The sequence below is a fragment of the Protopterus annectens genome, chromosome 3.part1, assembly GCF_019279795.1.
Source record: "Protopterus annectens isolate FY-2018-M chromosome 3.part1, PAN1.0, whole genome shotgun sequence".
In the NCBI taxonomy this organism is placed as follows: Eukaryota; Metazoa; Chordata; order Ceratodontiformes; family Protopteridae; genus Protopterus; species Protopterus annectens.
In genome coordinates, this window is record NC_056732.1 from 520,473,900 (window position 1) to 520,488,796 (window position 14,897).

A 14,897-nucleotide genomic window follows, 5' to 3' on the forward strand; every position below is an offset into this window, starting at 1 on the left:
TGACTCCTGCCTTTTCGTCAATGCCACCGTCTCCAACCCATATAACATAGCTGGTCTCACTACCCTCTTGTAGACCTTCCCTTTCACTCTTACTGGTATCGGTCTGTCACAAATCACTCCTGACACTCTTCTCCACCCATTCCACCCTGCCTCTCCTCTCTTCTTCACCTCTCTTCCACACTCACCATTACTCTGAACTGTTGATCCCAAGTACTTAAACTCATCCACCTTTACCAACTCTACTCCCTGCATCCTCACCATTCCTCTACCCTCACTCACATTTACACACATATATTCTGTTTTAGCCCTGCTGACCTTCATTCCTCTCCTCTCTAAAGCATATCTCCACCTCTCCAGGCTCTCCTCAACCTGGTCCCTACTCTCATTACATATCACAATGTCATCTGCAAACATCATAGTCCATGGAGCCTCCTGTCTGATCTCATCTGTCAACCTGTCCATCAAAACTGCAAATAAGAAAGGGCTCAGAGCTGATCCTTGATGTAATCCCACCTCCACCTTAAACATATCTGTCACTCCCACTGCAGTCCTCACCAGTGTCACACTACCCTCGTACATATCCCGTACCACTTTTACATACTTCTCTGCCACTCCCGACTTCCTCATACAATACCACAACTCCTCTCTAGGCACCTAAGTCCACAAAGACACAATGCAACTCCTTCTGACCTTCTCTGTATTTCTCCAACAACACTCTTATAGCAAATATTGCATCTGTAGTGCTCTTTCCTGGCATGAAACCATACTGTTGATCACTAATCATCACCTCCCTTCTTAACCTAGCTTACACTACTCTTTCCCAAAACTTCAAGCTGTGACTGATCAGTTTTATCCCTCTGTAGTTACTGCAGCTCTGCACATCACCCTTATTCTTAAAGATAGGTACCAAAACACTTTTTCTGCACTCCTCTGGCATCCTCTGACTTCAAAATTTCATTAAATTCTACTGCCATTTCGCCTAAGCACCTATATGCTTCCACTGGTATGTCATCTGGGCCAACAGCCTTTCCATTCTTCATCCTCTTCATAACTGTCCTTACTTCCTCCTTGCTAATATGTTTCACTTCCTGATTCACTATCCCCACATCATCCAACCTTCTTTCCCTCTCATTCTCTTCATCAGCCCTTCAAAGTACTCTTTCCATCTACTCAACACACTCTGCTCACTTGTGAGTATGTTTCCCTCACTATCCTTTATCACCCTTACCTGCTGTGCATCTTTTCCAGCTGTGTCCCTCTGTCTAGCCAATCGGTACAGGTCCTTTTCTCCCTCTTTAGTGTCCAATATCTCATACAACTCTCCATATGCCTTATCCTTAGCCTTCGCCACCTCTCTTTGCCATGCATCTTATCTCCTTATACTCGTGTCTACTTTCTTCATCTCTTTGACAATCCCACTTCTTCTTCGCCAGCCTCTTCCTCTGTATACTCTCCTGTACTTCCTCATTCCACTGATGGGTCTGAAGAAGTTCGGGTACAGCCCGAACGAAAAGCGCTTTACGTACTGATTTTTGCTTTCATGTGCTGACCTATTTTATAAGTTGAAGCTGCGACTGATTGTTTTTAATTACTTTTTGGACATTTAAATAGGTACTTTGTCCTCGTTTTACCTTCTGTGTGCTGATTCACTTTATAAGTCGAAGTTTCGAGTGACTGTTTTTAACTACTTTTGGATATTAAAATCTCAGGAGTCTTTGACATCCGTTTCCTGGTTTTTTGGTGTTTCAACGTTTTCTTCCTCATTCCACCACCAGGTCTCCTTGTCCTCCTTCCTCTGTCCAGATGTCACACCAAGCACCTTTCTAGCAGTCTCCCTCACAAGCTCTGCTGTAGTTACCCAGCTATTCAGTAACTCTTCACTGCCTCCCAGTGCCTGTCTTAACTCTTCCCTGAACTCCACCTCACAATCACCGTTTTTTTAACTTCTACCGTTTAATCCTTGGCACTGCTTTCCCACTCCTCCTCTTGATCACGAACGTCATCCTACAGACCACCATTCTATGCTGCTTAACTACACTTTCCCCTGTCACCACTTTACAGTCTCCAATCTCCTTCAGACTGGCCCTCCTACATAGGATATAATCCACCTGTGTGCATCTTCCTCCACTCTTGTACGTCACCCTATGCTCCTCCCTCTTCTTAAAATACATATTCACCACAGCCATGTCCATCCTTTTCGCAAAATCCACAATCATCTGACCTTCTGCAATCCTCTCCTTAACACCATACCTACCCATCACTTCCTCATCCCCTCTGTTCACTTCACCAACATGCCCATTGAGGTCTGCTCCAAACACTAGTCTCTCACCCTTGGGTACACTCACCACCACTTCATCCAACTCACTCCAAAATTTTTCTTTCTCATCCATCGCACACCCAACTTGTGGAGCATATGCACTAACAACATTCATCATTACACCATCAATTTCAAGCTTCATAAACATCACTCCATCAGACACTCTCTTCACCTCCAAAACACTCTTGGCATACTGTTCCTTTAAGATAACCCCTACCCCATTTCTCCTGCCATCCACACCATGAGAGAACAATTTGAACCCGCCTCCTATACACCTGGCCTTACTTCCCTTCCATCTGGTCTCTTGCACACACGCTCAAATAGCAAAAGGCTCAATAAAATGGAAGAAGCTTTAAACAGATATTCAGATGAGGTGATAAAAGAGCAAAAATCAGAGGCTGACATGAAGAAAAGGCTGACTGAATATGAAATTGCTCAAGAAGAGAAGTTTCAAAAAGTAATAGTGGACAGAGCATCTTAAGTGAAAACCTGACATTTTCTGCTCTATCAGAGAAGGAACAGACTGTATTAATTTTATGAAAGCAAAAATAAGCAACTGGACTGGTATTCTACAGCATGTGTTGTTAATTGAAAGTGCACATTGTGTGTGTGCTCTAATCCTGGCCTTGAGAAATCAGCCTAGTCCTAGACCTTTAATAGTAAAGATGCAATCCTACCAGTAGAAGGAGCTGATTTTGACAAAACTGTGGCAGAAGGACAAAGTACTAAAAGTGGGAGACAAGTAGAGTGTTTGTGGTAAATGATTACTCACTGTACACCGGGCAGAAGAGGAGTACATTTATTCCACTAATCAGGTAATGTCAAGAAGCAGGCATGAAATTCGAACTGCTATACCCAGCCATCTTCAGAATATTCTTTCCTGGAAGGACAAACTCATTTTTGAGCCAGAACAAGCTGAGGAGGAAATATAAAAGTTTGTCCAATAAAAAGTGAGCTGTGAAACGGAAGGAGATTCTGCTTCGTGTTCTTCTGGTAGTAAAAACCACAGTGAGACTGTGCCAGTGAAACCTTGCCCCGGAGGGGGGTGCAATGCTCTCCCAAGCTGGTGAGTTCCAGATTCAGTACGTTTCATTTCTTCATAGTAATGCTGACAGGGATGTAAAGTTCCCTATTATTTTGTGAGAGAGAGAGAGAAAATATTTTCTGTATAAGCTGTTGTGCAGGCAAGAATGTAAAATGCTAAACTAGGAAAAAGCAGGAAGTGGATATTCCTAACAACCTCATTTGTATGCGAGAGGGAAAAAATAAAAAAAATAAATTATATTTGTTTATTTCAGTCAACTAGTCACACTTAGACAAGTGCTTGTTTACCAGGTAGTCCAGTTCCACAGTCAGTCTAAGCAACATATCTCTTTAACATGACAGAAAATGTGGGAGAAAACTGGAGTCCCCTAACAAAACTTACATGAATGTGGGGAGACAAGCTCCTCCTAAATAATGTCTGTGGGTAGAAAGGAACACTCAAGCCCTAGATATGAGTAAACTAAAATAAATTTGGCACACTTGCAAACTTAGTTTCCCCCAAATCTCCTCATCTAACATTCATTTCTCCCAGTCTCCTACTGCCCCTTCATCTCTGTTTTCATAAGCACACATGTACAGACACACACACACACACACACACACACACACACACACACACACACACATACATATATACAAATACACATGCACACATGTTCACAGAGAACTCTGCAATGCTGTTCCAGTGTTTCAGGTGCATCCAGAGCATCTAAGCTAAGATACAAATATTTTATTGATTTACTGCACTTCTACTTGCTTCATACAGTAATTGCTACTGTTTTTGACCATTTTATATTTTTTGGCAAAAAATAGTCATTTCTCTGCTTGTTGGCTTTTCTAGTTCTGAGTGCCTCCAAATCTTCTTGCAGAAGGGTGAATTATCCAGGGACTTAGTTGTTTTGTATTTATTTGCCATTTAATATTAACTTGAGAGCTGCTTTTACATTAAGAAATTCATGGATCATCCATCTTGTGGCAGAAGGTGTTTACCTGGTCTCTGTCAGTTGGGAAGTACTCCAGGGATCTCAAAGTGGGGTTGTTTATTGACTAGAGGGCATAGGAGTCAGTTTTCAAGCTTTTTTCCTCTGCTAAAAATCATGCTATTTTGTGTAGAGCTGCCTGCTGGGAAGCAGTGGTCAGCAGTGTCATGTATAAGTGGCAAACACTTAGACAATAAAATTTCTCTATAAAGTTAGGATTAGATCCAAAACCTGTTAAACAGTGTGGCACTGTGCGGAAATAAGATTATAGCAGCTATCTTCCACATCGAATAGTACTACCATATCCTAGCCCCATTATATAGCATCTTGCCCTTAACCCCAGAAACTAGTTTGTATACTGAATAGCACTACCTTATCCTAGCACTTTATGACGTCTTGTCCTTAACCCCAGAAGCTACCCTAGGAGACCCCCTGTTAAAACACAGTCCTTAATCCTAAACAGCCCATTGTATTACAGGACCTGGCAACATGGATATGCAATTTCCAAATGTCTCTATGGCCAGCTTGGTAAATTTGAGTATCCTAAGGCAATGTAGCAATTGTCTCGTGTTCCCAGACAAACAGTTATTCATTAAAGAAACTAACAGAGTTATGTGAGAGATGTAAATATAAAGCTGCACCGGGGGCAAAAATCTGACATACAAATAAGGTTGTCAGGAATTCCCACACTACATCCTTTACATGCACCCTTCACCACATACACAGATTGTCTTTGAGGTGCTTAAAAGAAACTTTCCTAAATCTCAAAGACCTCCAAGGCTAGCTAATGACAGCACTGCTCCCCAGGAATTATTAAAGCACACACCAAAAGCAACACTAAACATCTCACATAAGCCTACACTCAATAGTCCCCCAAGAGCAAAGCCCATAAGGCAGGTGTACACTTTACCTAACATTCTTGCCACTGGAGACTAGATTGTGCTACACATAGATGCCCACTCACCAAGTTAGACATAGAGAAGATAGTGGTCAGCTTCCTGTCTGCAGCCAGGATCCAAAGTATTCATCAAGTGCTACAGTTAATGCATCCCAGGTACCACTAAGATTCTAGCATAGTCCATGTGGATGTAAATGACCTAAGACATACCACATCTGACTATATGAAAATAGACATAATGGATCTCTTAGAATATGCATCACAAGATAGGTATGAGCCTTGCATTGAGCAGCATTCTGCCTTCACCAGGGATGATGCCACAGTATGAACATAAAATGATTTATGTTAATTATTGGCTTAACTTCTGGTGTCACTCAAGGGGGAATCCAATATCTGTCAACCCAGGAGGACATGGTCAAAAGACAACATTGTTTTGCCAAAGATGGGCTGCCCATGTCCCCACCCCCCCACCCCAGCCTTATCCACACCTAGAGTCTTTTTAGTCAATGTCAAAAGACATAACTACTAACATAGTGAACAAGTCTACCAGCAAACTGAAGGTGTTACTTGCTTAATGCTCAGAGCCTAAACAAAAAAAAATCTACACCCTTCAAGCCCTCTGCACTCTGGAGAATGTAGACATCTCTGCCATGACTAAGATTTGATTTAAAGCCATCGAAAGTATTCCAGAAGTGCAAGGCTACATTGCCTTCCACATGTTTAGACCAACTACAATACAAACTGCGGCCAAAGGTGGAGGGTCTCAATTTACTTTAAAACAGGATAATACCATGAAATTCATCCACATGCAAGTCACTATAGTTAAGTTCCCTCACCATATCATGGCTAGCTATAGGTCATCATCTATGCCGCTAGATTCTTAAATCTCTTCCCTAAACCTACTAGAGGCACCCACCATCCAACCAAACACCCTATTCATGGGTGACTTTAACTGTCACTGTATAGACTGGGAAATGTACACTGCCTCAGTTCACAGGAACAATGCTTCCTGGACTTTATTAACACAAACACCCTGGAACAAGTAGTGCACACTCCAACCAGAGGATCTAACAGAGTGGATCTAGAACTCACCAACTTGGGAGAGCATTACAACCCCTCTCCATGTCCCGTCCTCTCACTAGTGAGGTTGGATAACAAATCTGTCTCATTTGAAGTAAAAAATCAACCCAGAAAATCCAGCTAAACTAGTAACAGAAATTATTCAAAGGCAAACTACATTCCATTGTGACAGTTTGTCAAAATTCAAGGGTCCCTCCAAACCAGAGACATCTACCTACAGAATTATTTACAGAGTTTCAGTACAAACATGTGAATGGCTACATAGAGACTGCCTTACTTATCAGAGATAAACTCTAAACAAACTTCACTGGTGTAATCCTCATCTAAACAGGGTATGTAACAAAGGAAGAAAACTCTTGGTCAAAATCAGGAAGAGCAACTCCGTTAAAGACAAGTGCTCTCTTATACAACTAAACAAGAAACTAAGAGGTCTAATTAAGTCCAGCTGTAACAAGGACAATCAGAAGGCCTTCTTCAGCTATGTCCAGAACATAAGAAGTAAAACTCAGCAGTGTGCTGAACTGGTGGTGAACAGTACCTCATTCACCAATTAGGGTAACATAGCAAATCTACTGGTTGATAAATTCAGTTCAAACTTCACCCTCACCCCCTACTCCCCCAGCTCCACCATGTGAAATCCCCTCCAACATACTTCCCTCAGCTATCAGCAGGGACCAGGTACTGGCAGCACTTCCTAAGCCCTAAGACACCACCTCCATGGGCTCGACAACATCACCGGTTGCCTTATGAACAGTCTAAAACATGACCTACAGGACCACTTGAGGTGCTGTTCAACTACAGCCTTGAAACAGTCTATGCTCCATATGAATGGAGGACTGCAACAGTCATTCCCTTTCACATGGGCAGACCGTCAACCGACCCAGGGTGCTACAGACCCACCAGTCTAACAAGCCTAATAAGCAAAACAATGGACTGAATTATCGTGGAAATGGTAAAGTAGGACATTGACAACTTACAGACACTGAATCCATCTGAATTTGGCTTTGTCAAGGGAAGATCATGCCTACTTAACCTAGTAGACCTCTTTGAGAGGGTCACAAGGAAATGGACAAGTTGAAAACTGTGCATACTGCATATCTTGACCTGAGTAAGGTATTCAGTATAATACCCCACTCAGGCATTGTTGATAATCTCTCTGACCTAGGCATAAATCCTTCCATTAGTTGCTGGATTGCTGGCAGGCTCGCTGACAGGACCCAGGAAGTCAGCATTGGTGAGACCACCTCCACCAAGAGACTGGTCACCAGCAGAGTACCACAGGACTCAGTGCTGGTCCCGCTGCTGTTTGGCATCTACTTCTCAGAAGTCAAGGCTAGCATTCAAGGCCTTTTGGCTCACCAAGTTTACAGGTGACTGTAAATTGGGAGCTATTATAGATTCCACCCAAAACAGCAACATCTTGCAAGTAGGGTTAACACCGACAAATGACTGGTGTCAAAGCCATGACCTAAAACTCAGTGTCAAAAAATGCATTATAATGCCCTTTGGGAAACTGCCAATCCAAGTTAATTACACCATTGATAAAATGTCCAAGATTTGACTCCGTAGTAAGGAATATGGGAACATATATGTAGACAGTAATCTGGCCTTTGACCAGTATGTAGCTAAAATAAAATAATTCTGTCTCACCCAACTTTTAAATATAGGTATAACATACAGGCTCAAGGAAGTTATAGTGCCACTCTACTCGGCTCTTATCAGACCTGTCATTCAGTACATTGCCCCCTTTGCCATGCATCTAACCAGACACTTGCAACAGTTGGAACTCCCACAAAGGTTTCTCACCAGGAGAATTCAGGACATGAATACACTGTCCTACACTATTCACCTAAAGGCTCTGTCTCTGTATTCAGTCTCTCACAGGCTGCTGAGAGGGGGGCATCCTTGCTTGGCATACCGGGCTTCCTCAAACCCAGCCCTGATGTATCTGTCGTACATGCACAAAAGAAACAGCACCAGAAACAGTAGATCCATGGATCTGAACTTCACTTGTGACATAAACAGGATGTGCTGGAGAGATAGGTATGTGCTGCAAAGAATCCCTGCACAATGGAGTAGGCTCCCCATTCATGTAAAACAGAGTTCATCCCTGACCCTATTGCAATGAAACCTTGACAACTGGGTGGGACGTCATAAATTTACCCTCGGTCTGGCCCCCATGTCCCAAAGCAGTCAGTAAGAAAGCTATTATCCTAGTTAACACCCCCCACTCACACAAACATATCCTTAGTTACCTCCATACTAACATGCCCCTGTCACCCCTTCCATATAATTGCTCATGATACTCAGGACACAAATGGTTTGGGGTGCTTGTAAGATCCTAGTGGTCATTAACTTAGTAATAATAGCCCTTGAACTGATGGACATACACATACTTCCACTTATTCTGTCTGCAGTAACTTTGTTTTATATTTCTGAATAAAATTACAGGTTGATAAAAGTCAGTTTTAACTCTTATTTTCTGTTTTATATTACGTTGTCATAGTCCATTTATAAAAGCCAACTTGCTGGCACATAAGGATTACATCTTTTTGTGCTACTAGGTCTCAGATTTAGGAAGAGGCACAGGTTGTTAGAGGCCCATTGGGGTGGGTATTAAGCTAATATCCATCTTTTGTCAAACTATGAGGGTGTAGAGGCTGTATACTCCCTAGAGGAAACTGGTGGTATCGTGGTGTGCTCTTGATGTATGCTGGTGCATCAGGCAGGGTAAGGGTAAATGCACTTACACATCTATATCTGCCTAGTACACTCTATGCAACAGTTTGGCCATCAGCTCCCAGAGTAATGACATTGTAGATTGTCTAATCATCTGTATCCCAGCATCTGTATTAACACTAATAGATATTGATATATGGAAATGAGAATCCACCTTAAGAAGATTCTCATCTGGAAATATTCAGTGTAGGAAGTAGAAATAGGATAAGAAAGTGCAGGTGGGTCCACTGTGCCAAAAGTCAGCATTGATTGACCCTGGAGAAACTTGAAGCCATACACTTAGAAGATGCAAAGTGCTGGGTTTTCAGTGGCATTTTAGTGGGTTGATCCAGCGTCCCTTTTTCAGCATTTTATGTTGTTTGATGGTTCAGTATGGACTGCAGCTTCCTTTAACTACAGAAGTCAGTCAGTAAATGGCTTTCCTGATTTTTTTTTAACAGAGAGGCTGTGAGTACCAGGGCCATCAGCTTTGGTATCCATCAGTTTAAAGATGCTGAAGTGCCTGGCTGTGGGATGATGCCACCTAGTGGTGTGATATTCAAACTGTATCTGCTGATTAAAGAAGATAAATGTAAATGTATATTTTTGTCAATTCACTTCTGTAGGTTATTTTGGATTTTTTATGGATAGATCATGAAGCTGTAATGTAATAAACAGTAGTGTGCTTGTATCTCAAATCTTTAACTATGCAAGCTGGTTCATTTGTATTTGAATACAAATTTAAGTTTCAGAAAACATGTTAATTTCTACACACTTTCATCTAATATTTTTCCTTTCATTTCACAGGCAGAAATTTCAGGTGAATGTAAATGACTATGCTATCTTGAATGAGAATGAATCTGGAACAGTTCTCTATATAGGTCACCTGAATAATTCAGAAATGCCCAATGTTGTCTTTGTTGGAGTTGAACTAGATGAACCAAGTAAGCATATGATATTGCTTTTATTGTCATGATTTTCTTTTGGTGTTTTGGCAACTAAATTGTATCCTAAGAATTGCTTGTCTTCCATTGACAACCTTTCCGTATACACACACACACACACACACACACACACACACACACACACACACACACACACACACACACACACACACACACACACACCAATCCTGCTGATGTAACTGTGACAAAGTTATTAATGGAATACTTTGATATCTAACTCAGCCCATTTCCATTCTTCCAGTCAATTGCCTAGGCTTAATATCACTGTTCTTTATTTTAATTTTATTTCACTAATTTTTCATTTTGTGATAGATGTTCCATATACAGCCAGTATATATATTTATATTTTGACCAGGTTGGTTCTACTAGGCAGAGGCCATTTACAGAGGGGACACAAGGGAGAAGTTCCCTTCTACAGTATAGTCCGCATATAATGATGGCTACTGTACTGTTATTCAAGTGTTCTGTTCATCGATTATGTGGAGCTTTTCTCCCCCGGCATCCTCTGAAAATGGACTACTTGTCTAGTCAGACTTTCCCAGTAAACAAACAAATGTTAAACAAAATAAAATATCACTCCTGGTGTCAGACATTACTGAATGCAGCATTTGTCAAGTACAGAAATTCAAACACTGCCACATCAAATGTAGGTAAGTAGGAGTGGGAAGTAATGCTGAAACTTTAATTTATTATGAAAAAATTGGAGCTGTGTGTGTGTGCATGTGTGAGTGCATTAGTAAGTGTGATATATGCCTATGTGTCTTGTTTGGTGATATTGTTAGAGAAGCAGTGTATAATAACCTTATGTGTGGGATTAACAAGGTACAGTGTAAAGCTTCACTTCCACTGCAGTGCACATACCTTATTTTGATTATTATCACTGCACCAGAAATTCTGTTGCATGATGAATTCACCTCACATCTTTTCAAAAGCTCTCTGGTTAGCCAGCTCCCTTACACAGAGCAATAAAGCCCTGATTACAACCCAGGTAAATTGAGCTGGATTCACAATTTGGGTGTCAGTGGGAGATGGTATGGGGAGAATAGGTATGACCCAATTTGGGTATCAGTGAGAGATGGTATGGGGAGAATAGGTATGACTGACGAAGTGTGTCCAGGGAGTCGAACACAATGAAACACAGTCACAACCAAAAACAAATCCCCAGGACAAACACCACGGTCCAAGAAACTCCAAAATTTCCGTATTTATTGAAACACAAAAAAATGTTGAGCGCTTTCATCTACACAACGTAGATTTCATCAGAACACTTAATAGTTCCATTCCTTCACTTTAAATACTTTAAAATACCCGCCCTATGAACCACCTGATCAATTATACAGTCAATTAAGTTTTAAAAGCATATAAACATTGCTGCATTCACTTCATTATAATACATGTAAACCCACACTATTTATACAATAATAAAAACTAAAAGTGTATGTAATAATATACATGAACAATTCATATGTAACAATCTCAATGCTACTGTTAAAACATCATAACAATTATAAAATTCTAAGTTAAATAAAACGAATAAAATGTCCATGATAATACATGTTGATAGTATGTAAAATGTATCTATTGAAATACTTGGTTTTATTTAATACTCTACAATGATAGTTAATTAGATGTGGATATATAAGAAAAATTAATAGTCCTTGTTTCAACGTAGATATTATTATTATTGTTAATTTCTTATGAGGGGCTTAGTGGGGATGTACTCATTAATACCTGATGGGCAGGCCGCATAATATTTGATATCTTAAATACTTCTGAACAATACGAGGTATCTTCTTTAAACCAAATTAATATTGCACACAGAAGAATTGATTTATATCTGAAGGTATACCTATTGGATGAACGTATCACTCAAGATTTGTACAATTTTTTGAAAGTGGAACGTCCCATTTTAGCAACCATCGTAGGGATACCCAAAGTACATAAAAACATTAGTGACCCCCCATTTAGACCTATCATCTTCGGAAGTCGTAGCTAGGCCTTTCCCTTTGGTAAGGTCATAGACTAATGGTTTAAACATATTTATTCCAAGATACCGCACTTAATTAAGGACTCCTGGGAATTTCTTGGGAAGTTCAAACAAGAATTATGGGATATGAATCTGTTGTTCGTAACTATTGATATAAAGGAATTGTTTTCTTGTATACCTAGGCCTGATGGTGTGACTAGATTCATTAACAGCTTAAACAAACATAGTTAACTAGAATGGGATAAGATTGACCTCCTATCCCAAATTATAAATATAGTACTTGATAATAATTGTATTTTTTTTTTGAAGGAGAGTACTATAAACAGATATCAGGTGTAGCTATGGGGGCGGCTTGTGCCCCCATATATGCCAATTTGGTACTATTGGATTGGGAGGAGGAATACATCTTACATACCCCATGGATGGAGCAAATAGTTTGTTATGTGAGATATCTGGATGATTTGTTTATTTTGTGAAAAGGAAATAAGAATTTGGAACGATTTATGGAATATATAAATGGAAGTACCCCTTATTTGCAATTCACATGCAACACCAGTAGGATAGGAATTAATATCTAAGATCTAATATCTAATCTAAGATATATAGGAAAGACACATTTTGTAATGTCTATCTGGAATTTTCGAGCAACCACCCTTATACACAGAAAAAAACGTATTTTGAAAGGGCAGTGTATAAGGGCGGCTAGAATGACATCTAGAAGGGAAGATATGATTGAAGAAATTAAATTTATTGGTAATTTATTCAGCCGCTGGGGATACCCCGGTCACATGGTCAAGGATGTCACTGAATATGTGACTAATGAATGGGGAAATAAATACCCACCACTCTTGGGAAGAGAATTTATACCAAACAATGTGCCCAAATCAAATCCATCAGGAGATAGATTTCAAAGGGCACGTGTACTTGAATATGGACAATATGTGGGGGAAGTCAGAAACATCCTAGACAGAAATTGGAATATACTCACTAGTGATGAAGGGATTTGTGAGAAAATAGGAGATAGACCTAACTTTGTTTACAAAACAGGGATGAATCTCAAGAGAATGATTGAGATTAGGACTAATAATAGAAAAAACTTTGGGAACAAGAGTACGATTGGGACCAAACAATGTGGACACTGTAATCAATGTTCGTTCATTTTACAGGTAGATAGCACAGTTTTGGAAAATAATATCAAAAGTAGAATATTTTTCAAAAGAGGTAACTGTCAGACCCAACATGTATATTTGGGGAAATGTACTTCCTGCCCTAGTTTTTATGTCGGAAAAACAGATAGAAGGTTACGCAATAGAATATATGACCACTTATATTGTATTAAGAAGAAAGATAAGAACAACGCACTGTATAAACATTTGGAAAGACAGTGAAGGTTGTGATTCATTCAGATTTGCTATTCTTGAACTGGTCAAGAGTAACCCTGGGGGGTGTGACATTAAAGCTGTCTGGGGAAAAAAGAGATCAAATGGCAGATTAGGTTGAATGCGGCCTGCCCACCAGGTATTAATGAGTACATCCCCACTAAGCCCCTCATAAGAAATTAACAATAATAATAATAATATCTACGTTGAAACAAGGACTATTAATTTTTCTTATATATCCACATCTAATTAACTATCATTGTAGAGTATTAAATAAAACCAAGTATTTCAATAGATACATTTTACATACTATCAACATGTATTATCATGGACATTTTATTCGTTTTATTTAACTTAGAATTTTATAATTGTTATGTAGTTTTAACAGTAGCATTGAGATTGTTACATATGAATTGTTCATGTATATTATTACATACATTTATAGTTTTTATTATTGTATAAATAGTGTGGGTTTACATGTATTATAATGAAGTGACTGCAGCAATGTTCATATGCTTTTAAAACTTAATTGACTGTATAATTGATCAGGTGGTTCATAGGGCGGGTATTTTAAAGTATTTAAAGTGAAGGAATGGAACTATTAAGTGTTCTGATGAAATCTACATTGTGTAGATGAAAGCGCTCAACATTTTTTTGTGTTTCAATAAATAAGGAAATTTTGGAATTTCTTGGACCGTGGTGTTTGTCCTGGAGAATAGGTATGACCCAATTTGGGTGTCAGTGGGAGATGGTATGGGGAGAATAGGTATGACCCAATTTGGGTATCAGTGAGAGATGATATGGGGAGAATAGGTATGACCCAATTTGGGTATCAGTGAGAGATGATATGGGGAGAATATGTATGACCCAGTTTGGGTATCAGTGAGAGATGGTATGGGGAGAATGGGTATGACCATCCTGGGAGGGAGCTGCGTAGTCTGTCTCACAGGATGCCATGATGCTCCTCAGAGGAATGTGGCAGACCTGGAAGTGGCCCAGGGGCATGATTGCAGCATACTTAGCTGCTTCCAGGTAGTCTTCACCACAGATGCATAGAACCACGTACTGACAGGGGGAAGTTAAAATGTCCCCAGTAGTGATATTAATTGCATGTCCCCCACCTATGAAAAAGGGTGTATCCTCTTTATTATCATCTGCAACTTTTCCTCTAACTGATAAAACTATTCCAGACACGTATATAAGAAAAAGAGAACTAAAGTGTTTTTACTGCTTGTATTTAACTATCCATATCTATAATCACGACCATTTAGGTTCTCAGTGCTTTTCTTATATTTTGTTTACATTCGTCCCACATATCCTTAGCTACCATGACAGAATCCTTTTTAATATGTACACATAAATACTTTATCTTATCATGGCCCCATAAATGCATGTTGCTGAAACAGCCTTAATCTTATGTTCTTTTACAGAGATTATTTTTTAAGGAACATAATAAATGACTTCTCCTGTTAGTAAGGGAAAGCTTATTCCATAACCCTGGAATACACTGTGTAATGAAAATTTCTTTA

The 14,897-nt window shown here is 39.7% G+C and overlaps 1 protein-coding gene across 2 annotated transcripts in view; it reads left to right on the forward strand.

Annotated features, from left to right (window-relative positions):
- The window catches only part of LOC122798199, a 648,727-nt gene that overhangs the window by 514,973 nt on the left and 118,857 nt on the right, over window positions 1–14,897 (forward strand). For both annotated transcript variants that reach the window (XM_044066950.1, XM_044066949.1), the window contains exon 8: window positions 9,845–9,981. In XM_044066950.1, the coding sequence (XP_043922885.1) occupies window positions 9,845–9,981 (137 nt within the window). The remainder of the gene's footprint in view (window positions 1–9,844; window positions 9,982–14,897) is intronic.